General features: G+C 51.8%; 2 protein-coding genes and 1 pseudogene across 4 annotated transcripts in view; 2 read left to right on the forward strand and 1 right to left on the reverse strand.

Moving 5' to 3' along the window:
* The window catches only part of MAST1 (microtubule associated serine/threonine kinase 1), a 29,071-nt gene extending 9,455 nt beyond the window's left edge, over positions 1-19,616 (reverse strand). The window contains exons 1-13 of one of the 2 annotated variants that reach the window (XM_018051256.1): positions 19,542-19,616; positions 15,519-15,550; positions 13,421-13,509; positions 12,874-12,949; positions 10,625-10,703; positions 8,402-8,562; positions 8,207-8,282; positions 7,825-8,034; positions 5,780-5,881; positions 5,549-5,681; positions 5,402-5,469; positions 1,981-2,060; positions 1,683-1,891 (exon numbers count right to left, since the gene is read on the reverse strand). In XM_018051256.1, the coding sequence (XP_017906745.1) occupies positions 1,683-1,891; positions 1,981-2,060; positions 5,402-5,469; positions 5,549-5,681; positions 5,780-5,881; positions 7,825-8,034; positions 8,207-8,282; positions 8,402-8,562; positions 10,625-10,703; positions 12,874-12,949; positions 13,421-13,509; positions 15,519-15,550; positions 19,542-19,580 (1,354 nt within the window). In that variant the 5' untranslated portion in view covers positions 19,581-19,616. Of the gene's footprint in view, positions 1-1,682; positions 1,892-1,980; positions 2,061-5,401; positions 5,470-5,548; positions 5,682-5,779; positions 5,882-7,824; positions 8,035-8,206; positions 8,283-8,401; positions 8,563-10,624; positions 10,704-12,873; positions 12,950-13,420; positions 13,510-15,181; positions 15,369-15,518; positions 15,551-19,541 lie in introns of those variants that run through there. The other variant, XM_018051254.1, reaches the window with a different exon arrangement.
* Positions 2,137-3,396, forward strand: LOC108636415 (annotated as a pseudogene).
* On the forward strand, positions 21,927-26,133 carry RTBDN (retbindin). 2 transcript variants are annotated; one of them, XM_018051257.1, is made up of 6 exons: positions 21,927-22,615; positions 23,137-23,432; positions 23,966-24,032; positions 24,147-24,257; positions 24,835-24,931; positions 25,687-26,133. In XM_018051257.1, exons 2-6 carry the CDS (start codon positions 23,264-23,266, stop codon positions 25,912-25,914), a joined length of 672 nt encoding a protein of 223 aa, XP_017906746.1. In that variant the 5' UTR covers positions 21,927-22,615; positions 23,137-23,263; the 3' UTR covers positions 25,915-26,133. The 2 variants fall into 2 exon arrangements, with proteins under 2 accessions (XP_017906746.1, XP_005682380.2); XM_005682323.3 differs by having other exon boundaries at positions 23,185-23,432.

Consider the following 27,121-nt stretch of genomic DNA (forward strand, 5'->3'; position numbering starts at 1 on the left):
GCACAGCTATAGCCCCGTGAGATCATGTGTGTAACCATAGTACTTCTGTGTTTGGAAGATGGATGGATGAATATTTGGGATGGTTAGATAAACAGATGAAAAACATATATATTGGTGATTGGATGCTTGGATGGATGGTAAAGGGATGGATAAACTGATTCATTAATTGTGAGTAAGTAGATGGAGTTAGACTGCTAACTAGATAAAATGAGACAGCTGCTAGAGTGGAGGTTTGGATGAATGAATACAAATAAGAATAGTAAATAGATAGATGGAAAGAGGGATGGATGGATGACAGATTAATAAATGGGTAAATAGATATTGGTGGATAGCTGGATGTTAAGTAGGTAGGTGAAGAAACAGATGGATGAATGAATGCCTAGATTTAGAAAAAGAGGGATGGATGGAAAACAGATGTACAACACAGTGAACGCTAATATAATTGAGTTAATAATAATGTGCAGTATTTGTTCTTCAATTGTAACCGATGTGTAACAAGATGTAAATAGCAGAGGAAACAGAGCAGGAGGGGAGTGAACACCTGGGAACTCTCTGAGCTTTCCAGCCACTTTTTCTATAAACCTAAAACTGCTCTAAAAAATGAAGTCTATTACTTTTTTTTTTAATAGATGTGGGGGCTTCCCTGGTGGTCCAGTGGTTAGGAGTCTGCCTGCCAATGCAGGGGACACGGGTTCAATCCTTGGTCTGGGAAAATCCCACATGCCATGGGGCAACTAAACTGGTGTTCCACAACTACTGAGTCAGCGCTCGAGAGACCTCAAGCTGAAACTGCTGAAGCCCAAACGCCACCACTGAAGGCCTAGTGCCTACAGCCCGTGCTCCAGAGAAGAGGCCCTGAATGAGGAGCCAAAGCACCGCAATGAAGAGCAGTCCCCACTTGCCCCAACCGGAGCAAGCCCACAGCCACGAGGACCAGCACAGTGAAAAACAGGCAAGCCTTTAAAAATAAATGTGATATAATATTGTAAATCAACTACACTTGAATAAAATAAATAAAGCTGTAATGTATAAACAGATACATGCATGGACAAATAGATGGGTAATTGGATGGACAGATGGAGAGATGGCGTGTAGGTATATGGATGGAAAAGTGGAAGGATCAGCAAATGAACAGATGAAGGGAAGGAGGATAGATGGATGGATAATGGAATGGATGTACCCACACTGAGAGAAATTAAAACAGATAGATCGGGCGTCCCTGGTAGTCCAGTGGTTAAAAATTCGCCTGCCAACGCAGGGGATGCATGTTTGATCCCTGCAGGGAAGATCCCACATGGCGCAGAGCCACTAAGCTGGTGTGCCATAACTACTGAGCCTAAGCACTCTAGAGTCTGTACCCCGCAAAAAAAGAAGCCACCCCAGTGAGAAGCTCATGCACTGCAACTGGAGAGTGGTCCCTGCTTGCTGCAACTAGAGAAAACCCACACTCAGCAATGCAGAACCAGCCCAGCCACAAATGAGTAAAAATTTAAAAAAGAAAACAAATCAATAGATGACTGGGTAGAAATAAACAGATGGGATGTTTGAACAATGGCTGGATGAATAAATGGGTGGATAAACTAAACACACAGGTGGATAGCCAACATGGTGACTGGGGTTCGGGCAGGCTACCCCTAGCGGCCATACCCTCATCTTCCCCACAGCCCTGCAGGCACCCACACCTTCCACATATTCCATGACCATGCAGAGGTGGCGCCGGGTCTCGAACGAGCAGAACATCCCGACCACAAAGGGGTTCTCGGCAAACGTAAGGATGTCGCGCTCCACGAAGGCCTGCTGGATTTGGTTGCGCAGGATCAGGTTCTGCTTGTTGATCTTCTTCATCGCGAAGCGCTGCCTGGTTTCCCGGTGCCGCACCAGGTAGACGGCGCTGCAGGGGGAGAGAGCGAGGACCGGCCATCACCTCCGAGACACCCGGCCTCCGCCGCCCTCCCCCCGCCAGAGCCCCGGGTGGCTCACCCGTAGGCACCATTGCTTATGAGCTTTATGGTCTCAAAGTCATTCTCTCCAGGCGGTTTCTTAGCCTTGGTGCTGCGGCCCTGCAGAGGAAAGATGGAGACCACGGCATCATCATCACCATCAAGAGACTGAGACTCTTGGTATTCCACTTAACACATGGGGAAGTTGAGGCACAAAGTCGGTGAATGAGTCCTTCATCCAAGTGCCACAATGAGGGAGTAACAAAGTCAGAACTTAAACCCAAGACTGGCTGACAGTGAAGTCATATAACAAACTTCTCTTGGTTAGGAAAGAAACCTACAAAATGGCTAATCATCCTAATATGTAAAGAGCTCCCAGAAATCAACAATAACATTAACAACTGAAGAGAAACAGTATGCAAGATATGTAAACTAGACTTAGAGCTGTTAACCATGTGAAAAAATGTTGAACATCACAAATAATGACAGATAGGCAAGCTAAAACTACTCCAAGATACCTTTTTCACACAGTAGATTGGCAGAAAAAATAATCCAAAAGCCTGGCACACTCTGTGGGTCAAGCTGTGCAGAAACAGATACTTCTATACCTTGCTGTTGGGAGTATAAATTGGCACTGCTGCTGCTGCTAAGTCGCTTCAGTCGTGTCCAACTCTGTGTGACCCCATAGACGGCAGCCCGCCAGGCTCCCCTGTCTCTGGGATTCTCCAGGCAAGAATACTGGAGTGGGTTGCCATTTCCTTCTCCAATGCATGAAAGTGAAAAGTGAAAGTGAAGTCGCTCACTTGTGTCTGACTCTTAGCGACCTCCTGGACTGCAGCCTACCAGGCTCTTCCATCCATGGGATTTTCCATGCAAGAGTACTGGAGTGGGGTAAATTGGTACAGTCTCAATTAAAGGTACTTGGTGTATATCAGAATTACAAATGCATGCTTCCTTTAATCCAGCAATTTTCACTTTAAAAAAGTTTTTTTACACTTTTGAACTGATGCTATAGATATGCTTTCACATGTGAAAAATGACACACAGGTGCAGGGGCTGGAACGGGGAGCTCTGCTTCTGGTGGCAGGGTCTGGGGAAGGGGCATAGGTGCCACGTCAGGCCGAGAAAGTGGCAAGAAGAAGCAGCCCAAGAAGCAAGCCAAGGAGATGGAGGAGGAAGATAAGGCATTCAGGCAGAAGCAGAAGGAAGAGCAGAAGAAACTTGAGGAGCTAAAAGCAAAGGCCGCAAGGAAAGGCCCCCTGGCCACCGGTGGAACTAAGAAATCTGGCAAAAAGTAAGCTGTTCCTTGTGCCTGAGGCAACGATGACCCTTAGCTCCATTCCTGTTTAAACACCTGGATTCCCTGCCATAATATCTATTGCCACCTATAGCTAGAATGAAGTGTTGTCTTGGAACCTATTGTACATTTAAGAATAAATTTTTGTAAAAAAAAAAATGACAGACACATATTTTCTTACTCATTATAAGACTGGAAATAATCCATACATAGGAAATTGGTTAAATAAAATACGAGGGGATATAATATAAAGGAATATTTTATTACTATTTTGTTCTTGTTTTTGGCCATACTGTGTGGCACACAGGATCTTAGTTCCTGAACCAGGGATTGAACCCGTGCTCCCTGCGGTGGAAGCAGTGTTAACCATTGGACTGCCAGGGAAGTCCTTTACCACTGTTTTTTCTTTCTTTTTTTTTTAATGAAAAATATTTCTGTACACTTATTCAGGAAGTTCTCCAAAGTATTTTATTAAATGGGGGGGAAAACAAGGAGCAATATTTACTGTATGATTTTATGAAAAAAGAGGGGCAAAATATATCTGAGGCAGTATGGGTATGGGGGACAAGAGTGGGTATAAGATTTTCTGCTGTATACCATTTTTTAAAATAATTTTTATTTTGTATAGGGACAAGAGATTTATTACATTAACAGTTCACAAAAAGATCTGTGAAGTTTAAAAATATTGAACTTCTCTGTTCCTTAGAATGTAGCCCAAAAAAGTTTGATAGAAACATTGGCAGAACTACAAAGAGAAGTTACTCAAGACAAACTTAACACATCTCTCTCAGAAACTATCAAATCAATCTGGCAAAAAAAGAAAAATGAATAGGAAGATGGAAGATTTGAATCACTCAATTAACAAGTTTGGTCGAATGGCATTACAAAGGAGCCTACAGACAACAATTAGAGATAAATACCTTTTTAGAGTTTTAGACTTTTGAGTGATGTCATTCCATTACCTATTCAAAAAATTAAATGGCATATAATGGTATAATGAGATTTTTAAAAATACAGGACAGATGTGTGTGTGTGTATATGTATGTGAATTCATAGACATAATCTGAAACAAAGGACACAAACCCAAATGCTTTCAGGGACCAGGCATACCAGGTGACAGTCGGGCGACTGGGGTGTAGGTAACCCCATATCATAGGCCAGCCCACATTCAATGCCAGCTGGTTCCATCACAGTGTTGTTAGAACTTTTGATTCTTTTTAAAAAGGCACAAACCCAGATTTTAATTTTAATCTTCTGACGTCTATATTTTGTTTCACACTTTTGAAAACACATGTATGGCCATTATGGTGGGTAACCTCCACCAGACATGTGGAACATCTACCAAAGTGTGGTTGGCCTGTGAGTGGAATTAAGTCATTTTCTTTGTGAGTTGTTAACACACAGAGACACTCAGCCCATTCAAAAGTCCATACAGATTTCTTCAAGAAATTAAATATAGAGTTACCATGTGACCCAGAAATTCCACTCCTAGGTATATACCTAAAAGAACTGAGACAGTTGTTCAAACAAATACTTGTACACAAATATTCATAGCAGCACTATTCACACAATAGCTAACAGATGTGGACCTAAAGGTCCATCAGTGAACAATGGATAAGCAAAACATGGCATATATTATTCAGCCATGAAAAGGAACGAAGCACTGATTCATCCATAGCATGGGTAAGCCTTGAAAACATTATGCCAGGCACCAAAGGCCACAGGGTGAATAATTCCGTTTATATGAAATATCCAGACCCAGCAAATCCATAGAGACAGAAAGATCTGGAAAGCAGATCAGTGGTTGCCAGGGGCTGTGGGGGAGGGAGGGGACGGAGAGAAACTGCTTCATGGGTACAAGGTTTCCTTTTGGTATGATGAAAATGTTTAGGGGCTAGATAGTGGAAATGGCCTCACAATAAATAACAATGAATTGTTCATTTAAAACTTGTTTAAATGTATAGTTTATGTTATGTGTATTTAATCATGAAAAGAAAACTGCCTGTGGAGGAAGAGCTATTATTAACCCATTTTACAGGTGGGGAAACTGAGGCTCAGAGCTGGGATCAAGAGATTCGCTTAGCCTGAGGGCAAAGAGGCAGGCGGCGAGCCCTGACCAGCAGGGCCGGACCAGCACATTGCCCATGGGGCCTCCGGGCCTCACCTCAGAAAGGTCGTCCTGCTCAGGCGTATTAGAGCCGCCGCTGTCTTGCTCCTCCAGGTGCACCACATCTAGGAGGGGAACGGGAGTGAGTCAAGGCCTGGGTCCCAGTCAGCTCACCCAGAGCCCCCAGCACAGACCAGTCAGCACCTGGAAAGGGGTCACGGGTGAGGCCCAGCTGGCGGATGATGTAGCGGGGGATGTCTGTCTTGACAAGGTGGCCCTCCTTAGCATGGCCCTCAGCCGCCTCCAGCAAGTGGTAGAACTCCTCGGGGTTGAATTCCTAAGGCAAGGCAGGGTGAGTTCGGGGTGACCTCCAAGGGGTCCTAGCCAGCCCCCAACCCCAGCACCTCCTCCCCTGCTCATGCCCAGCCCCCTCACCAGGCATTCCAGCAGCCTGGCTGGACGTGAGATGATAATAAGCAGCTTCTTCACCAGCTGAGTGACGAAGGCCACCTCTAAGCTCTCGGAACGCTCATAGGCCTGGGATGTGGGCATAGTGCAGGAAGGGTTCACAGGCGCCTTTCCTGGCCAGGCTCCTCTTCCATCCCCACAGGAAAGGACAGTACTGCTGCTACTGTCCCATATCACAGGTGAGAAAACTCAGGCCACATGGTAAAAATCAGCATTATTGTTGTTATAGCAAACATGGTCCTAAAATGTTCAGTCATTCAATCTATCTTCAAAGCAATTCTACAATCCAGGCCAAGTTAAAAATCCCTCTGCCTAGCATCCTCTCTCCTCGGATCTCTCCACAGCTTCCTACTTCTCCTCTTTTAAGTCTCTGCTCAGCTATCAACTCCTCGTGGAGGCTTAACCTGACCCCCTCCAATTCAAAACTGCACCCTACCTACTGCTAGGACCCTCAATCACCATTTCTCTACGCTCATGTTCTCATTTTCTATCAACAGGCCATATATTAATTTATCTATCCTGACCATCAAAGTCAATACTACAACCAGCGATTGAACCCAGCTGGGTTCCAGCAGTGAGCTTGGCGAGTTCTAACCACTGGACTGCTAGGGAAGCCTCAGTAAAATTTAAATAAGGACAGGATCCCAGAGGGCTAAGCCAAGCCATACTGGAAACTGAATCAAAAGAAAAACTGTAGGGACTTCCCCAGTGGGCCCAGGTTCAATCCCTGATTGGGGAACTAAGATCTCTCAAGCTGTGTGGTACAGCCAGAAAAAAAAAAAGGAAAAAGTGGGGCAATCTTTATGTGTTTTTATGTTTTTCAAATGATTAATGGTTTTAATAAAAATACTATTGATTAGCTTGTTTCCATTAAAATCAGGAAAGAAAATTATAGAAAATTTTGGTTTAATTATAAAATATTTAAACTTAACAGTAAGTTTTAACATATTTTCTTTTCAATTTATTCAATCATTAATGTTCTAAAGGGGAAAAAAAAATCACCTGCTTCATCCTACTCTCAGTAGGATGTCACCCAAGAAGGCAGCATTTGAGTAAAGAGCTGACAGAGGTGAGCAAAGTTAAATTCCTGCTTCCGGGGGGGTGGCGTAGGGATAAATTGGGAGACTGGTACTGATGTGCTTTCTGTATACTAGGTCACTTCAGTCGTGTCCAGCTCTCTGCAACCCTGTGAACTGTAGCCCACCAGGATCCTCTGTCCATGGGATTCTCCAACCAAGAATGTTGGAATGGGTTGGCATGCCCTTCTCCATGGGATCCTCCCAACCCAGGGATAGAACTCAAGTCTCTTATGTCTGTTTCATCGGCAAGCAGGTTCTTTACCACCAGCGCCACCGGGGAAACCCCATATATAAAAGAGATAACTAATAAGAACCTACTGTAGAGCACAGGGCTCTACTCAATACTCTGTAATGACCTATATGGGAAAAGAATCTAAGAGTGTATATATGTATATGTATAACGCATTCAACTTGCTGTATACCTGAAACTAACACAACATTGTAAATCAACTAGACTCCAATAAAAATTAATTAAAACAGTGGGAAAAAAAATGAAAGAACTTTGTTTGGCCGAGCCACGCTGCCTGTGAGATCTTAATTCCCCGACCAGGGATCGAACCTGTGTCCCCTGCATTGGAAGCGGAGTCTTAACCACTGGACCGCCAGAGAAGTTTCAAGAAACTTAAATTATTAATAGTACTGTCAATATCACCATGTGATATTGTGAAAATCGTGGTATAACAATATAGTGATTTTGATAAAGGCAAAAGGTGCATTTTGTGGGAAAAAAAAAAAAATTCCTACTTCCTCCATCAGATCTAGAGTCGGGATTCAGTCTTTCTCCTCCACGCTTCAGTCCTCGGCTCCACACCATCCACTTGGCACATGTTAGGAGCCCCGTGAATGGATGTGGCGTGAAGGAAAGGATAGGGACATTGGGCCAGATTTGGGGGTTCGGAGCCCGACGTGGGGTTGGCCCCTCGGGGTACTCACGTCCTGTAGCAGCTTCTCCAAGTTTTCCTGCAGTTCGTAGAAGTAGACGGTGGTAATGAGGCCGTCGCGGGACTTGGTCAGGCAGTCTCGAGCCAGCTCGATGATCTGGTGGTGGATGAAGCTGAGAACGCCGTCGGCCAGCGGCAACACGCTGTCAGGTTCGTAGGCGCGGGCAAAGTCGCGCAGCTTCTCTTCCATCTGCGCGGTGGCCTGGGGGAGGGAGGGAGGCAAGGCGGGGATGCCCGCGAGGGCTCGGCCCGGAGGCTGTTTCTACCAAGAGCCTGCACGCCGCGACGCCGGCCACCAGGGGGCGCGCGGAGCTAAGGTGAGCGAGGGCTCCGGCCGCCCCGCTTCCCTGCGGCCGCCCCCGGCCCCGCCTCACCTTCGGGAACCTCTCCTTGTAGACATGGTTCATCATCACGATTTCGTTGTCGTAGGAGGAGGGGGATCGCCCGGGACTGCGGAGAAAGAAGCCCATTGCGTCCAGCCCCTTCCCTCCCAAACTGCAGACGAGCGTCTCGCAGGGCACCAGCCTCCAGACCCACCAAGTTGTTCATGGAGGGGGAGGCAGACCCACCTGAGACTCCGCGAGCGAGGCCGCACGGCAGGAGAGCGGCGGCCGCCATCCTCGTCTGTGATGCTCTCGGTGCTGCCGAAGTGTTTGGAGAGGAAATGGAGCTCATCCACGGTGGGCTGGTAGGGCAGCTGGTGCAGACGCTCCTGGGAGGAGCAGGAAGACTGGGGGGAGGGGCAGGGCCGGGGTCAGGTCACCACGGTCCCCCCACAGCTCGGGACCCTGGCCTGGGACTCCCGCGGCTGGCGGGCCACTGAGCAAGGCCAGAATCTGGACCTGGCTTATGATCCTTGGATCCCAAGGCTCAGCCTGGGATTCCTGGCGACAGACAGGGGAGCAGGGACACGGGCATGAGTGTGGCCCGAGAGAGCCTGTGAAAACCCAAGTCAAGTCACATACGCCTCCTCTGTTCAGAACTCTCCATGGCTCCCACCTTACCCCTGGTGAATGCCTAAGCCCTCTCCAGAGCCCACAAGGTCTTGCAAGATCTAACCCTGTCTGCCACCACCTCTTTCCACTTTCGCCACCCTGCCCCCCCCCCCCCCCCCCCCCGACACACACACACACAGCCAACCTGCTCTGCTCCAGCGGCACAGGCCTCCTTGATGGTCTTTGAACAAGCAAGGCACAGTCCTGCTTCCAAGCCTTTGCACTGACTGTTCCCTCTGTCTCTCCCACGTCTACTATGGATCACTCCTCCAAGTCTTCGCTTTAAAGTCACATTTTAGGCATCCTCCTCTGACCACACCCATCATTCTCTCTCGTTTCCCCACCTCCCTTCTTGCTGACTTCTTGTCTCCTGACTTACTACTGTATATCTTATGACTTATTTGTTATTACTTTCAGCTCCTCCAGAGCAGGAACTTGGTTCTGCTTAGTCCCTGGTCCGGGCATGGCATGCAGTTGGGGCAATCACAGACCCAGACATCAGTGGAGAAACACAAGAACAGACACCTGATTCTGCTGGCAGAATAATATATTTCCACATGGCATCACTCACTTTCCTGCTTAAAACTCCCCATCCCATCATTACCTATTAAAATAATCTTCTCAGCGCATGACATAATCTATGACATGCGTGCCTATATGCTAGGTCACTTCAGTCGTGTCTGACTCTGTGACCCTATGGACTGTAGCCCACCTGGCTCCTCTGTCTTTGGGATTCTCCAGGCAAGAATACTGGAGTGGGCTGCTGTGCCCTCCTCCAGAGGATCTTCCTGTCCCAGGGATGAACTGCATCTCCAACACTGCAGGCAGATTCTTTGTTGCCAAGCCACCAGGGAAGCCCAATATTTGACATTCAGAATCATAATTTCAAATATGAATAGTTCAGACTAAAAAACCTTTCTCTGGCTTCCCACCACATTTAGAATAAAACCCACCTTGCCACCCTGGCTAAGAAGCCACAGCATGAGTGTTGCTGCCTGTGTCACCTCCAACCCAAAGCTCCATTCACACAGGCTATTTTCAACTTCCCCAGTGTGTGAAGTTCTCTGTTGCCGCTAAGAGTTTGCACATGCTGTTCCCCCTTCCTGGAACACTCTTCCCTCCCTTCTTCCATCTGCCAAACCCCTGCTGATACCTTGTCTTGGCTTCAATGCCACCTCTTCCAGGAAACCTTCCTTGACCCTCCCTCCAGCGTAGTCAGGTGCCTCCCCTCTGCTGTCCTCACCTTGCTTTATGTTACCCTCATCACAGCTCTGCCCACTCCAGCATCCCAAGTTGTGAATGCCATCTTACATATCTGACTCCTCCCATGAGGGCTCTGTGAATCTTTGGGCCCTGGTCCAGCTTGTAGAGCCCCACCTGCCACATGAAAGTCATGTGAGAAATGTCTGCTGAGCATCATATCAATGTATAGACAAGCGAACCAGAGAGACAGGTCTGGAAGGAGGCAGATGGAGAGAGAGACTTTGCGTATTGCGGTGGATGAGCAAATGGTTCCAGGTGAAGGATGTGGCCTGGCCCTAGCCAGCTGCAGACACTTGGCCAAGTGGCTTAACACGTGAGCCTTAATGTCATTTATCTGTAAACTGAGTCCACAGTGAGTAGGATCCCCAAAAAGATACATTGAAGGTGGAGAACAGGACCTTGGAAGAGAGTTGGAACATGAAGAGATGGACAAGTGACACCTTTGGAAAACTAGAGAAGCCCAAAGCTCTTACTAAAGCCAGTCCAGTAGGCCCTCTGCAGCTCCCACCCACCGGCCCCGCCTGCCACACTCACCGAGACAGTGGAGCTGGGTGTGTTGGTGCCATAGCCAGACGAAGGGAGTGAAGCCAGAGACCAACGGCGTCCGTCCGCCCTGGAAACCAGCCAACTTGCTCAGAGGCTGCCAGGCCCCATCAGTCCCCCCACGCCTCAAGGTGTGAGAGAAGCCTCTGACCGTGGCCAGGGTTGGGGGGGTGGGAGGATACATCTATGCTCTGAGATCCCTGAAGGCCCTCAGGGTTAAGGAGGTAAAGAAGAAATCTACCAGCCAGGCACCCGGGACCTGGAGCAAAGATCAGTCTCCTCTGCTCCTTCCCATGACCCTCATCCTCAAGCCAAACAAGCCCCCAAAGTAAAAAGTCCACTCAAGAAAATCATCCCAGAGGGACCCCAAAAGATGACCCCTAGAGGATTCCCTCTGAGAAAATTCTCAGAGGAAGATCATTTGAGTCTTTTCAGAGAAGAAAGTTCCCTTCCTCATTAGCACGTGCACACTGACACGGGACCCCATAGACACGATCATTCTTGTGGCCACATCCAATCCTGTCACTAGTACGGTTGAGTTCACACACTGAAAGTCACACACATTCACACCACATGACTCTTCAGCATAGATACTCACAGGCGTTCACTAGCTTGTGTATGTGTGTGTGTGTGCGCACTAAGTCACTTCAGTCATGTCCAACTCTTTGCAGCCCCATGGGCTGTAGCCCGCCAGGCTCCTCTGTCCATGGGACTCTCCGGGCAAGAATACTGGAGTGGGTTGCCATTCTCTTCTCCAGGGGATCTTCCAGACCCAGGGATTGAATCTGGGTCTCCTGCATTGCAGGCAGATCTTTTACCATCTGAGCCACCAGGGCAGCCCCTCACTGTCCCGTTTGTGGACCCAAATATCCCACGTTTCCAGGCTAACACACAATCACACATGCAAAATGTGACATATACTCACAAAGACACAAACAGAAAGACCTGGTACTCACACTCTGACATATGCAGACACACTCCCCCACACACTCTAGCCTGTCACATTAACATGACACACATTGAAGACACCCTCACGCACTCAGTCACACATCCAAATCCTCCCAGAGCTACACACTCATTCACACTCCCACACAAATTACACATTCACATGGAGTCACGCATGGAGGTACATGTCTCCTCAGCTATTCACACACACATTTACAACCCTACCAGTACACAGTCACACACGTTCACTCTCACACCCATGGATCCATGTGCAGGCGTGGGCTGCCTCATGTATTCATGACCTCACAAACACACACACATCCACATCAGCACACAGATCGCACCTTCACAGGGACACACACTCCCATGCACTGGACTCCTCTCCTCAGGCAGTGTCCTGGCTCAGCTCACCCTCCATGAAGGTGACCACATCCGGTCCAATATTGGAACCCTTTTCTGACTCCCCATTGCCCTCAGCTGAATTCCATGGTCGACGGGAAACCCCCACTCTCCCAAAGGAGCCACCCTTTGTCCCCACAGTCTCCTGTGACTCCCCCCCACCACAACTGTCACCAGCCTTTGCAGTGATCTGTGTTGCCTGCCCAAACTCAACTCCGAGGATACAGAAGGGATGCGGTTCACCCCATACACCAGTTCCCAGAACACAGTAGCTGTTCAGACGTTTTAAGAATGAATAAATTTCGATGAAAAAAAGATCTGCAAAACAACCTGGTGAATCCTAAACGTTTCCCCCTCAAAAATCAAAGATTCTCTCTTCCTCTCCCGATTTTGCCAAAGCCCCTCAGAAAATTCATCTCAGGGACACTCCAGAAACCCACAGGACCTCCGGAGGGAAATCTGAGAATCCTCCTCTTGGGTCTTCGGGGGCAATCCCCTAGGCGCCCTCCCCCACATCATGGACCTAGTCGTTCGATGGGTAGCAAGCAGTCTGAGCTTGCGCACTTCATCCCTGCTACCCTGTCCTGTTTCTATGGGAACGCCTGGCCTGGAGAGCCAGGCTTGGGAGACTAAGACCCCGGGACCATAGCGCAAGCGCTTTCGCTCCGCAGCAATGGAGGCCCCACCCCTTCCCCATTCCGACCAGGCGACTGGCCCCGCCTTCTTGTGGTCCCGCCCCTAATGCTGGGCGCCTGTTCCCGCCAGGACTTTGGGGGCACTCTGCCGGTCCCTCAGGCTCTGACTCAGAGGCAGTGATGAGGGGAACAGATGGTGGCCCAGACGGTGGCTGGGGAGGGTATGGCCAGGGTTCTGGGGCCCTGGGGAGAGGGACTCACCTTCGGGAAGAGGCAAAGGAGAAATGGGCTGGGGTGTTGGGGGAGAAGTTGCGGGGGCTGTCCAGGGGGCTGCTACCTGTAGCAGAAAGAGGGGGATCTTCAGGCCTGGCGTGGGAGGCAATCCCATCAGACCTCCTGATCCTCAAAGCGGGTTCCAAACAGCAGCTTGTCTCCTCCCTAGTCTAATCTCAGCCGTGATGAGTGGGCCACTTCCCTTAGCTGTGGCCCCTCCCCCCAAAATGTTTCGGCTACCTAGTCAGCCCAGCCCCTCCCCGGGTCGATCCCGCCTTTTTCTGGGGAGCCCCGCCCGTTAAGGATGGCTCCTCCTTTCTGCCCCATCCCCTTTCCAAACAAGCTCCTCCTGGGCCTCCGCACACAAACGCCCGTCCCTTTGCGGAACCGCCGAGCCTACACAAGGATGGCCCCGCCCCTTGTCTAGTCCAGGTCCTGTGTCCAGACTCTGGGCCACCCTTCCTGTGGGTGGACACACTCCTCTCCTATGGCCCCGCCTCCGCTAGTCTGGCCGCAAACCCATCACCTGTCTTACCCAGGTGTCCTGGCAGAGGGGAGTGGGGTCGCGGCAGCGTGGGCGAAGTGCTGGTCAGGATGAGGCTTTTCCGGTTACTGGTGCGGCAGCTGCGGGGAAGGCGAGGCAGGGAGCCGGACCCGGCCGTAGCCCAGTGAGTTTGAGGGTTCGACCATCACCTTCCCATCTCAGATCCCTCCCACCTGTCTCCCAACCGAGTGGGTGCTCGAATGTGCCCCCAAAGGACTGCTCAGAGGAGGAGGCAGTGGGGGACTGTGTATGGGAGAGGATGCACATGTGATGTGTTGTTGGTGCAAGCCTCCTGGTGTGGACGGATCACGTGTGACCATGTATGGGGTGACAGTCATGTCCACGCGATGCCAACGGAGATTCTCGTGTCTCCGTGTCTTTGGGTCTTTGCGTGACATGTGCTGTGTGGATCCAGGCGTGGCACCGGCTGTGTGAGTTCAGCCCTGGGACCACTCGAGTGTGACATCATGTGTGACAGTCCTTGAGTTTATCTTGTGTGACGTGACCTGTGGCTTTGTGTGTCTGTCTGGCAGTCTGTCTAGCCACTTGTCCGTGACTAGATGTGCCACTGCGGGCTGTAAGTGTGCCTCATGCATGATTTCTGCTGCGTCTATACTTCTGTGTAGCAGTCTGAGTCTGTATGAGACACTGTCCTTGTGTCCGAGCGTGATACTAACCATGTGTGGCCACGTATGGCATCCAAATGTGTGCGATACATCATATACCTCTATATGTGTGTGAGGTTAACATCCTGCGACACTGGGCACGTCTGAGCATGCCACCGTGTGTGACACAGATGAAAATGTGTGAAAACCTGTGGCACTGTGTGTGTCTCCGACTCTCTGGGTCATTCTGGCATCTGTGCGCCACAGCATGTGACATGCTTAGGTGATATTGTATACTGTGACATTGCACAGATGTCATTGCCACATATGTGTCTCTGTGCATCTCAGATGGCACAGTGATGTGTGTGTGTATCACCACACAAGTGACATCTTCCTGGGTGTACGCTGCACTGTGCCTGCAGATGTACTTGACTGCGTGATTTTGGGAGTGTCCCTGTGTGTCTGTGCATGCCTCTGACCTATGGCCACTGTATGGCTGGGAACTCGCGGCGACTCCCGGGTGTATCTGGGACACTAGGGCTGTTGTGTGTGTATGTGTGTGTGACATCATGTCCTGCGTGAAGCTGTGTGTCACTATTTTTCATATGAGGCTGTGTTCTTTGGGAGGGGCGGTTGGCCTATAATAAAAGCCCCCCCCTTTCATTCTGCACCTCAGGATCCCAGCTTCCAAAGAGGGACCCTTCAGCCCCTCCACTCCCTTCACCCCCCGCCCAGAGCAGTGACTGAGCATATTTGCACGGCCAGAGCACGCGGCATGGCGGTGGGGGGAGGCCAGGCTGGGGCTATTGTTCTGAGGGTGCTAAGCCCCCCACCCTCCCCTTCTTCCCCTACTTTCGCCCTCCGGCTGCGGGAGCCCGCAGCACCAGCAGACAAAGGCGCGGCAATCCCCCACCAGGCGCAGCCCCCTCCCCCCGCGGCGGTCCTTTCTAGCGTGCAGTTCCCCCCCCGCCCCAGTCTCGGCCCGCACTGCCCCCCATTTAGCCTCAACCCCGGCAGGAAGGCTCAGCGCGGGCACCTCTGGCGCAGCTGGACCGGGTGCAGCATCCCGGGCCCCGCCCTGCAGCAGCAGCAGGAGGGCGGCTTTGGGGGAAGGGCCGGGTCAGGGTCTGAGGGATCGGGGGTCTACCTCTTGGTCCGGCGGAACATACTGCCGCCAGGGAAGGAGGGCATCGAAAAATTGGAAAGCGCGATCCAGAGAGAGTCAGACATGACCCGGCGGCGGCGACATGGTGGCAGGTGCGGCAGCGGCAGCGGCGGCGCGGGGAGCGAGCGCGCGGGGCGGAGGCTGGAGCCGCAGCGGGCAGGGGAGGGCGGGGGAGGGGAAAGGCCTGCTGCTGCCGCCCGCCAGGAGGGGGCGCTGCTGGGCACCAGCGCGCCTGGCCCCGCCCGCGCGCGCGCCTGGCACCCCAACCTGAGCTGGAGAAAGGGCCATCAGCCCCGCGCATCTCTCCCCCAGGGCTCACCTGCTGCTTTTCCGGGGCAGGGGCAAATCTTTCTGGAAGGCAAAGGAGCAAAAGGATAGAGGTCAGCGAGGACCGACCGCCACTGCCCAAAAGCCCTGTCAGCCCCTTGGAGGGATAGAAGTCGGGTGGGACAGGTCCTTCATCAGCATCGTCACCAGCACCTCGGCCTTGGGTTGAGGGATGGGATCCTGGGCAAAAAGTGCCAGGGTGATTCCTCTCCTGACCCCGAGAGACCAGCGCAGGAGCCCCATATAGGACTCCTGAGTTGGCGTCTCAATATGTGTTTGTGCAAATGAAACAGGAGTCGTTATCTGAAAAACATTTCGTGAGCACCTCCTGTATGGCGGACCCTGGAGCTAGGCACTGAGGACACAGCAGTACATGAGACAAATGAAAATTTCTGCCCTTTGGGGACCAGTATTTAAAGGAGAGAAGCAGACAACATCAATGTAGAAGTGAATGAAATAATTTTAGACAGAAATAAATGTTATGAATAAAATTAAGCAAGGTGGAATTTCCCTGGTGTTCCAGTGGCTAAGACTCCAGCCTCCCAATGCAGGGGGCCCAGGTTTGATCCCTGGCCAGAGAGAACTAGATCCCATGTTCCACAACCAAGACCCGGTGCAGCCAAATAAAATAATTTTTATTTTATTTTTTTAGTTAAGCAAGGTGATGTGATGGGAAATGGCTAGGAGGGGAACATGAGGGCCAGAGGGCTGCTCTGTAGAGGTGACTTTTAAATTGGTTGCTGAAAAAATAAGTCAGTCATGGGAGGATCTGTGGAGAGAGCATTCCAAGTAGAGGCAGTTGCAAAGCCCTCGAGGCAGGAATAAACTTGGCATGCTCAAGCAGGAAAGGTTGAATGACTGGATGAGTGAATGACCCCTCCGCATCTCAGTAGCTCTACCCCACGCTCAACCAGATTCACAGAGTTGGGGTGGGGGTCATTAGCAGGGCTCAAAACTGAGATCTGACATGGAATCAGGGGGCTTCCCTGGTGGTCAGGCGGTTAAGGCTCCAGGCTTCCACTGCTGGTCGGGGAACTAAGATCCCACATGCCATGTGGTGGACAAAAAAAAAGGGAGGGGGGAATCACGTGATGGCTGGGTAGTCTTTTTCAGTAATGGCAGTGATAAACATGATAACCATGGGTAGGTTTTAGCTCTGTCCACATTAGAAGACATTTGCATTCTGTTTGTCAAGCACACAGGAAGCCACCACTGGGACCAGAAATTAGAGATCTGGACCCTTTTCTGAGAGCACTGAAGAACAGAAGGGAGAAGCAACATCGTCTTCCAGCCAGTTCTGTGTCCACAGGCTATGGTGAATAGAAGGGACTGGGTAGGGCTGCAAGTAGAAAGATTCAGATGAGGGTTTCAAAACCTCTTTAGTGGGGACTCCAGCCAGGGATCTGCCTGGTGGCACAGACAGTAAAGAATCTGCCCACAGTGTGGGAGACCTGGTTTTGATCCCTGGGTCGGGAAGATACCCTGGAGAAGGGCACAGCAACCCACTCCAGTATTCCTGCCTGGAGAATCCCATGGACAGAGGAGTCTGGCGGGCTACAGTCCATAGGTCTCAAAGAGTCGAAGGCAACTGAAGCCCACCAACCAGGGAGAATTGAGGAATGTTCTAGGATCTTTCTAGGATCTCTGATAGCAGAAAGTCCTGAGTTCGAATCCCAGCTTTACCACTTAAAACCTTGGCAAATGACCTTCCAACAGTTCATGCCTTCTAGAGGATTCTGCAGATGATGCAGGTGCCTAGCACATTAGTATGCTGCCTAGCACACATAGTAATTGCTCAGTAAATATTAGATCATAGGAACATTGTGGATGTATATGCTGTATGGCAGAAGATGAGCCAGAGGGACCTCGCAGTCCCAAGTACAGAGGACAGATGGATAGTTGGGGTCAAAGGGCGCACTGTCCAGATTGGTAGCTCTGCCATCCCGAGCCAGGGATGACCAAAATTCTGTACCAGATTTTCCTTCTGTCTTTGCAGAATTAGCTTGAATGAGCCACCCCTTGGACCAGCCTTGCCAGGCGACTGCAATGGCCCAGTCAAAACCAAGATCTGGATTTTCTGGCCATGGAGTCCGGTACTCAAATCTCAGAGACACTGTGGCCTATGAGGCTGAGCCCCAGGGCTCTAGGTGCTCTAAGTGCTACCTAGAAAAGTTTTCGACTCTAGCCCCATCTGCTAAGCATCCCTAAACATTTTAGCGTCGAGGAAAGGGAAAATGTGGAGAGGCAGAGGATTTGAACCTTGGTGTCAGTGTAAACAGAGGCCACTTCCATCGCCAGTTACAGAACTGCGTTGCCCAGCGGATTCTGCATCTCCTTGGGATTAAAGAAAGGAGGGCCCTGCGGAAAGGGCATTTGAGCTTAGATTGCTGTACCATCCGAATTCACACGCGGGAAACTTGGGCGCTCCACAGTTGTGGGACAGCTCCTAAGGGGTTGCACCAATGTGTGAGAGTGTAGTCAGGCTGCACAGTGGTTAACCGTGCCAGAAGGGAAGCGGTTTGGGCAGGATCTCGGCGGAGTACCTCGGCCAAGACAAGCTTTGGGAAGGATAGGTGGGTGAATGGGAGGATCCCGGGACAGGGGCGTGGTCTTGCGGGGAGAACGAAATCCCGCGTGGCACTGAGCCAATGGGAGTCGGCGCCGACCCAGGGGGCGGAACACCCTAGGAAGGCTCCTCCCCTTTCCCCCTTTATTCCAGGACCCGACGGCACGGACCATATCTGGCTGCTTCAGTACTTGTTCGGTCTTCGCGGCATCTCCCTTCCTTTTATTAGAACCCATTCTCCTAACCCAACCCAGGGATAAGAAGGGAATCAGAGGAAGACCTGAAGAGTCCATCTGGGCTGTGGTTAAAACTCAGGACTGGTTCCAGCATCATCCAGACGCCTGAGAAGTCCTTGCCCTCTGAAATGGCCCCTTCCAAAAATGGAAGAGGGCCCTGGGTGAGGGTTTGAATTCTCTCCTCATCCCAAGCTCCAGGCTAGGGATGCAGCCTGAGACTGGGCTCATTCTAGGCTTTACATAAACTCTTCCAGATTACCTAGCTCGGGGCTGTGCGTCAAGGAGACTCAGAAGAACCGGATGCCAGGCAGGCCTTAGGGTGAAGTTTTGATCAATTTTCGCTCTGGAGTTAGTTTGGAGGCAACACCAAACCCCCATATTAACCCTTAAAAGTGCATGCTGCAGACCAAATAGAACCCTTCTCAACTTCAGAATCCCCACCCATCTAGGAGGTGGGAGTTCCCCACACTCCACAGCAAGCCTCAGTATCCCACTCCGTGCAGTGGACCCACATTTCCTGCGCCTGCGCAGCCTGGAGACCAACATCTAAGGCTGCAAGGAGCTAAAAATCGCTCCCGCCCACCCACAAGCTGGGCTGGACTTGAGGATCGCGGAGTGGGGGCGGGGGTAGGGTAGTGTTGTAGTGAAGAGGGGTGGAATGAAGGGTGAGGAGGAAGACTGTCTAGATCCCTGTCCAATTAGGGCAGTAGGAAGAATCTCGGTGGCCAAGCAGGTGCGTGCAGGTCGTAGGGGGTCCCCATGACTCAGAAAGGGACTCCTGGGGTAATGAGGGGCGAGGCTGCAACACAAACATGTTTACCGCTGCTGCGGCGCCTGCAGCCCCGGGGGGCGCGAGCCCTGGGGCAATAACTTTGCCCTGCACCCCCTCACCCCGAGCCTGGCCGAGCACCAGGGCGAAGATCTCAGTGCCAGCCCCCTATCTCCTCTGAAGGGTCCGGCGCCCCTGGGCTACTCTCGAGGGGGAGCGCTAGGCTGCAGGCCCCTCCGTCAGATCCCTGGGTCCCCGGGCAGAGCCTGAGGGGCGGGGTCCCCAGCGCGGCGAGACGCGCGGCCACCGCGTTCCCCCCGGGTAGCTTCCCGAGGCCGTGGGAGGGGGTGCCTGGGCCCACCCCGGCGTCAAGTTCTCCCGCCTCCTGCCGGGCTCCGCCCCGGGGCGCCGACCCCTTCCCATCCACCCGGGGCCGCCGCATACCTGCAGCCTCCGGCGACGAATCAGGCCGGAATCGTCCATGGCGGCGGCGGCAGCGGCTTCGGCCCCCGGGAGGGAGGTGGGAGGCGGCGGTAGCGGCGGGAGGAGGGAGGCGGGAGGGAGTGAGAAGCCGCGGGGACCGCGGCGGCGGCGGCTGGGGCGGGGGGGGGGGGACCGGAGGGAGGTGGCGGGGGCGGAGCAAAGTGGGGCGGACCCGGCACCGTCACTGCGTCTGGGCGCCCGAGCCCGGCCTTGGCCGAGGCTGCCCGCGCAGGGGGAAAGGGGGTAAGCGTGGGGGAGGAGCCTCCAGATGCCCCCAGTGAAGTCAAGCTACCGTGAGACCCCCGTAAGGAAAGACGTGCCAGGGGAGAGACATGCTCGTGGGTAGGCTCCCAACGCAAGAAACACCCCAAGGGAGACAAGCTCACTAAGATACATTCCCTATGCAGACAACTCCCTCCCCGCAGTGATCCCCTCAGAGAGACACATTCCCACGGGGAGGTAGTCCCCGCAGGGAGGTCCTCTCCAATCAGGATCTCCTTTCACCCTGACAATCATTTCTGAAACAGATGGTCTCTGAGAGGTGACACTTCCTTTCAAAAGCCCACCCTTCAAAGAAGAGACATTTCCCTAGAGAAGGATCCGCGCCAGGATATTTCACTTGTGGAGCCTGGTGAGGGTACCCTCAATGAAAGACCCCATAAAAGCCATAGTCTCTATGAGAAATTGCCCCTATCCACGAGACTTCATATCCCAAGGAGAGCCTCTTAGAGTGTATCTGCAGTGTATGAGACCTGTCCTCATAGGAGATGCCCCCTCAGAAAAACACTTACAGGCATATACGAACCCCCTTCCCAAGCAGAGACTCCTCAGGGAACCCTGCCGCCCCCTCCCCCAGCGATCCCCTCCCTCATCGTCAGGATTAAGAAGCCAGGCTAGGCTGGGCTGTATTTATAGGAACGATTAGCTGGTAGTTGGGAAGGGGGGCAGCGGGAGCGATTTTCACCACTCCCCCGCAGTGTTCCTACTGCTGAGGCCAAGCCAACAATGCTTCCCAGAGTTGGAGTGGAAGCCCCCACCCCCAACGTTGACATTGGAGGGCACGGCGGGGTGGCGGCTTCCCAAGGGTCTCAGCCCATAACTTTCTCGAAGGCCCTGGAGGGCGCGGTCACTGGGCCGGAGCGACCTCTGACAGTCAAAGGGAGCCACTTCGAAGTCTACTTCTTGGTGTTCCCCAGGCGCTTTTCTACTCATCTCTGCGCCTTTGCCTGAGTTGTCTTGATCTGTTTCTCTCTGTCTCTGTCGGCATGTTTGTGTTGCCATCTCGCCGAGTCTGTTCCTCGCACTTCTCTGTCCAAGGTCGGGACATTTCTTTTGCCCGGGATTCAGCCTGCAGCCTAGGGAACTCTCCGTGGTGCTGATCTGGAGCACTCCTGTCCGTCGTGCTGAAATATGAGCGCAGGGTTGGGGGCGAAGGTCAGGGGAAAGGAAGGGTTATCGGGAGGTACAGCTTAGAAGATGGACAGATATGACCCACGAACACCCTGGACTACCCCAAGATGGAGCGGGTGAGGGCTAAGTCCACTGGATACTGGTTGCTGAAGCCAACAGCGTGTACCCATGCAGCGACCAGGAGACAGTGCCTCTTGATTCATTTATTCAACAGGTATTGAGCACCTACTGTGTGCAAAGAAGTGGTTTGGATTTTAGGAGTACATCTGTAAAAGAGACAGACAAAAACTCTGCACTAGTCTGAGACTAAAGGGAGAGAGATTGTGGTAGTGGTCATTGCTCACAAAAACACATGCACACTCTATGAGCACAGGCAAACACACACACACACACACACACACTGCAAACTTACACATGAACATAAACATGCCAACGCATGTTCAACAAACAGACTCACATACACATACACCCATTCTGGAAACACTCCCCAAAACATACATTCTACAAACACACACACATACAAACATATATGGAGCAAACACAGAAACACATATACAGACAAACTGACATTCTGCAAACGTACATCCAAACACGTACTTAGAAAACACAGACATACACACACTCAGCAATGCAGACACATACAACACATACAAACACAAGCATAGGCAGGCATATACACAACCGTGATCCAAACCAAGGGAAGCTCAGCTGCACACTAAATACAGTATGCAAAATACAGACACATTATCCTCCCAGTACAAAACATGGACACACATACACATACTCATGAACTCACTGGAAGGTTGTTTTTCTTTCTTTCTTTTAGTTTTAGTTTATTTTGGAGGGCCGTTTTACTTGCTGGACACTGCCACTAAACTGTCAGCTCTACGGGGATTGAGATTTCCATGTCTTAGTCAAAACATTGCATCCTCAGAAGCTGGTATACCATAAGTGCTCAATAAATGTTTGTTGAATGAATTGAGGAAATGTTTGCAGGGGACAGAAATTCACAGAAACTTCAGAGGGGTCATGCACACACACATTTTAGAGGGAGACACACACCGTCTCCACACATGGTACCTTATTCACTCATCGTCAACATTCATAGTCAACAACTTTTATCCACCGACCTATTCACAGTATTTCTGCAGGATACCTACCCTCTTCCTACATCCCTCTCCCCAGCATTTATTACCTGACTCTTACTCAGCTGGATACACTAGGCTTGGAACATTTACAGACCTCCTTACCCAGATTTTGAACATACACACATACATGCACACAAACCCAAGAGATTTGCATAAGCATACCCTCACACAACAAACACATATAAACTCTCAGTACATACACACACACACACATACACACACACACACACCCTCATCCAACACACACACACACTCTTCACACATACAGAGTTTAAGTCACAAGCTCTACGTAAAGACAAACACAAGGACATGTACACACCAGCCCCAGATCCTCTGGTCTTTGGTTCCCTGGAGCAGAGGGAGGGGTTAGGGAAAACCACTCCTCTGCATCAACCACGCCCCTTTCAGCTGTCGTTGTTTCCTGGATTTGAGCCTGAGGTGTCTCAGCAGCGGCCTAGACTCCAGTTCGACTAACAGGTGAGAGGTGGCCAGAAGTGGCCACAGGAAGAAGAGAGGGGGAAAAAATTGCCTTGACTTCACAGACCCCCAGTATCCCCTGCCCTGGGGACTTTGGATCCCAGGGGCAGAACCCGAGTCCTGCCACAGTCAAGGTTGGCTCCAAAGGTCTAGCCCTGGGTGGCAGTTCCTAAGCCGATTGTAGGCTGAGAGAGAGAAGATGACCATGAAAGGGGCCAGCAGGGATCGAGTGGGAAGGAGGGAGGAGACTGGGCAGAGGAGAGGATGGAATTACTGAAGAAGAGGGGACTGGAAAATCCCGGACGTCCCCTTGGAGGATGGAGGAGGTTGCCTGGGGTCCTGTAGAGTGGGAGATTGTTTCAGGGGAGGGAGATGGGGAACCATGGTCAAACAGGAGTGAGGTCACTTGCACCTGAAGGGATGGAAGGGACATAAGCCCCCCATGGGGGGCTCCTGGGTCAAAGGCAGGCCTTCGTGGCCCATGGGGAATTTAGAGTGTTTGGCTATTGCTTCCTCATCAGCTGCCCATTCTTTCGTCTGCCTGGCACTGTCTCCTGGCTGTGCATCAGGACAGTGCCACCCTAAGCTACCAGAAAGGGACAACTGAACCTCACCCTGCATCCCAGCTACCTCTCATCTCAGGCGGACATGGCCTGCAGGGGTCGCACTCGACCCAGGGCCTTGGCCTGGGCCCTGCAGCTGACCCTGGCATGGATGCTGCTGGGGGCTTGTGGAGGGAGCCACCCACTCCCAGCTAGATCACAGAGACACCGTAGGCTGGCGACCAATCTGGGCACAGACCAGCTGTGCCTGGAAGGTAAGCATTCCAGATTATGCCTAAACTCTAACATCCAGAAACCTCAACTCAACCACAACAATGCCAGAATTTCCTTACCAGAGGGATTTAGGGTGACTGAAGGAGGCACCTGGGTCTAGTGGTGATTAAAGAGCGCGGATTACCTAGGTTCAAATCCCAACTGCCACTTCATAGCTGTGTGACCCTGGGCAAGTCACTCAACCTTTCTGAGCCTCATGTGGACCATTAAGAAAGGAGGAGAAATAACAGATCTACCTCATAGGGATGTTGTAAAGGAGTATATGTAACCATATGAGAACTTACATCGCTGCCAGGAATGTAATAAATGACAAGTTGATTTTGATTTGTGGTTATTACTAATTGAAGCTGCATTTACATCCCAAGCAAAGTGTCTTTAATTTTTATGTTTGGGAGGACTTACATAATTAGGGTTTCCCAATTTGGAGGGACCCCAAGCCTTGGTTCCTCAGCTGTAAGGACACAAGACTGGAACTCGCTGGAGTCCCTTTCTCTGCGGCCCTCTTTTCCCTCAGAGATGAACCCACCAGAGGCATCGGACTCTGGGCTCCTCCCAGTGCGCTGTGGGGAGCTGAGCCCCAGGTGAGTACACCCACCTCGGGCGTGTCTCTCTGTGTTCTTTGCTCGGGTTGCCCAACTAGGGGCCAAAACCCTTGCGCATCCTGACCTATCCGTCCTGTCTCTCTCGATGTCCAGGTGCGAATCCTTCCTGGTACACCTCCAGGCTGCCCTTCGCAGTCGTTTCCACCTGCTGCTCTTGGGGGTGCGCCAGAGGCAGCCGCTCTGCTCTGAGCTCTGCGATGCCTGGTAGGAGAGGCGGTGTCTGAGGGACGTGGCCTATAGTTTGGGCGGGGCCAAACGAGGGATCTGCCTCTTGATCCTCTGGGCACCTGAAGCGGCGTGGCCCGAGTCCAAAGCCTCCAAGTCTAAAGGACGAGGCATTCTAAGCCATCTATAGGGTCGCACAGAGTCGGACACGACTGAAGCGACTTAGCAGCAGCAGCAGCAGAAAACGGCAGAGGTTGTGGAAACCCTGGCTTCTATGATTGGCAGTACCGAGGAGTAGCCATCCGTGGAGCAGGACTTTTTTTTTTTTTTTTTTTTTTTTAAGGGTAGGGCCTCTTGATTGAGAAGAGGAACTAAAAGGGTGGGACTGGCCTGGAACAGATAGTCTGAGGTGGGCAAGAATGAGTTCTCAAGTGACAGGGTCCTGGGTAAATGCAGAGAATATGGGGCGGGTTGAAATCTAGGGAATGGTTTTTGTAGGAGCGTGGTTCTAAGAGGCGGGGCCTGGATCTGGTAAGGGACATATAGGGCAAAGCCTTGGAGAGCAGGAATCCCACTAGCCTTTCTCCACCTTCTTCTCTCCACACACCATTCCCAGGTTTGCCACTTGCGAAAGTGACGTCATCTGCAGCCCGACTTGGCTCCCACTCCTAGAAAAGAGGGGCTGCGAGCCTGGCTGCACTACTTATGGGCAGGTGAGCATGGGGCAGAGGAACCAGGAAAGAGACTGACACCTACCCTTACTGTGTCCAGGGTCAACACGTCTAGGTCCCAGAGTCTGGACTGGCATGGCACACTGAAAACCCCCACTCCTACCCTTTCCCCTCCCACAGCCCAGTCTCCATAGCAGGATATATCTGTAGCATCTCTAAGGTCCACTGAGTCCAGATTTGCCCTTTCCCTAACCTCTGCTTATCTTGTGGCTCAGATGGTAAAGAATCAGCCTGTCGATATAGGATACCTGGGTTCGATCCCTGGGTTGAGAAGATCCCCTGAAGAAGGGAATGGCAACCCACTCTAGTATTCTTGCCTGGAGAATTCCATGAGATAGAGGAGCCTGGCGGATCGCAGTCCGAGGGGTCACAAAGAGTCGGACATGACTGAGCGACTAACACACACACACACACACACACACACACACACACACACACACACACACACACACAGGATGGTCTCTGCTCTAGGTGCATTCACAGTCCAGGGGAAGGGCCATAAATCGGAGTCTCCTTCCCCAAGGCCTCAGTCTTAATCTGGTTCTCCCCACTCTCAGGAGCCCCTTGAGACCCCCGTAAGAGCTCGCCCTCCCCATGGCCTCACCCCACTATGGTCCTGCCCCCTAGACTCCCGGGAGGACCCAGAAGTGAGAATAGCCTGCCCTAAGATCTCGCCACAGCCCCCTGGGTCCCTGGACTCCATCCACTGAGGTCCTGAGTCCACTCCTTCGCCCCAGACTTTTGCAGACGGAGCGGAGCTTTGCCGCTCGCTTCTGGGCGACGCGCTACCAGTGGCGGATCCCGGCTCTGTTCACTGCCTCAACATTTCCGTCTCGATGTTGCCGCGTCCCAGGCGTGCACGAAGGGCCCGGGGAACCGTTGTCCGGCGCTCGCGCCGCTCTCGCACCGGGATCCTGGACTCCGCGAGCAGCGGGAGTGGCAGCGGCAGTGGCAGCGGCCCCTAGGGGGCGCCCGGCCCTAAGTGGAAGATACGCTTCCTCTGCCCCACCCCCGACCCCGCCCCTCAAGACAGCCAGCGTCCCACCCTTGTCCCTCTCTGCCTTCTAGTTTCCAGAGTCCCATCCTTCCTCCCTAGGTCCCCAAAGACTCGCCCCTCCCCAGATTATTTGAGAAATAACCCAACTGTTCATTTTTTCCCTCTACCCCCTAAATAAACTTTCCAGTTAGAGCAATTGATGTGGCTGCTTCTTGGGGGAAATGGGTGGAAGGGATAGTTGCCAGAAAGCATCTCTTGAATCCTCAGGTCCTAAAGTCAGAGCGACTGATTGGTGCGATCATGGAAGTGAGGGCTGGTCTATACCCTAGAGCATCTCACAACTTGGAATATTCGGATGCCAGAAATCGGGAGGGGTCCAGAAGAAGGACTGACAAGCAGAGGTGTGCTCGCCCACCGGGTGCCACCAGTCCCACCAAGCTTCCGGATTTGTACAGATCTGCAGACACCCTTCTATGGTATTCACCTCTCATTAAGCAACCCAAGAGGTGTCTTCTTTCCTTCCTCCATTTCTCCCAAATGCCCTTCCTGGGGACTTCTCTGGTGGTGCAGTGGTTAAGACTCTGAGCTTCCATTGCAGGCGGGTCCACCCCTGGTCCGGGAACCAAGATCCTGCACGCTTTGAGGTTCAGCCAAAACAAATGCAATTCCTGGCCCTAAAGCAAAGGACTGGACTCAAGACTCGGGATTTGGGTTGTAAACATTAGTCTTTAATCCTCCTCCTTATCCACAGGAGAGAGAGTTTCCTCACCTGGAAAATAGGGGCAATATCCCTTTTGTTGCTGTTCAGTCATCAGGATCCTGTTCAGTTGCATCTGATGCTTTTCGACCCTGTGGACTGTACGTTGCCAGGCTCCACGGTTCTGTCTCCGAGTTTGCTCAGATTCATGTCCGTGGAGTCAGTGATGCTGTGTAACCATCTCATCTTCTGCCGCCCCCTTCTCCTTTTGTCTTCAGTCTTTCCCAGTATTAGGGTCTTCTCCACTGAGTCTTTGCATCAGGTGAACAAAGTATTGGAGCTTCAGTTTCAGTTCTTCCAATGAATATTCAGGGTTGATTTCCTTTAGGATTGATATCCCTTTAGGGTATCTCTTTTACTTTTGTTCAATAGCACAAATTGGTGGATGCCTCGTGTGTCCAGGCACTGTGCTAAGATA

Source organism: Capra hircus, chromosome 7, assembly GCF_001704415.2.
Source record: "Capra hircus breed San Clemente chromosome 7, ASM170441v1, whole genome shotgun sequence".
Lineage (NCBI taxonomy): Eukaryota > Metazoa > Chordata > Mammalia > Artiodactyla > Bovidae > Capra > Capra hircus.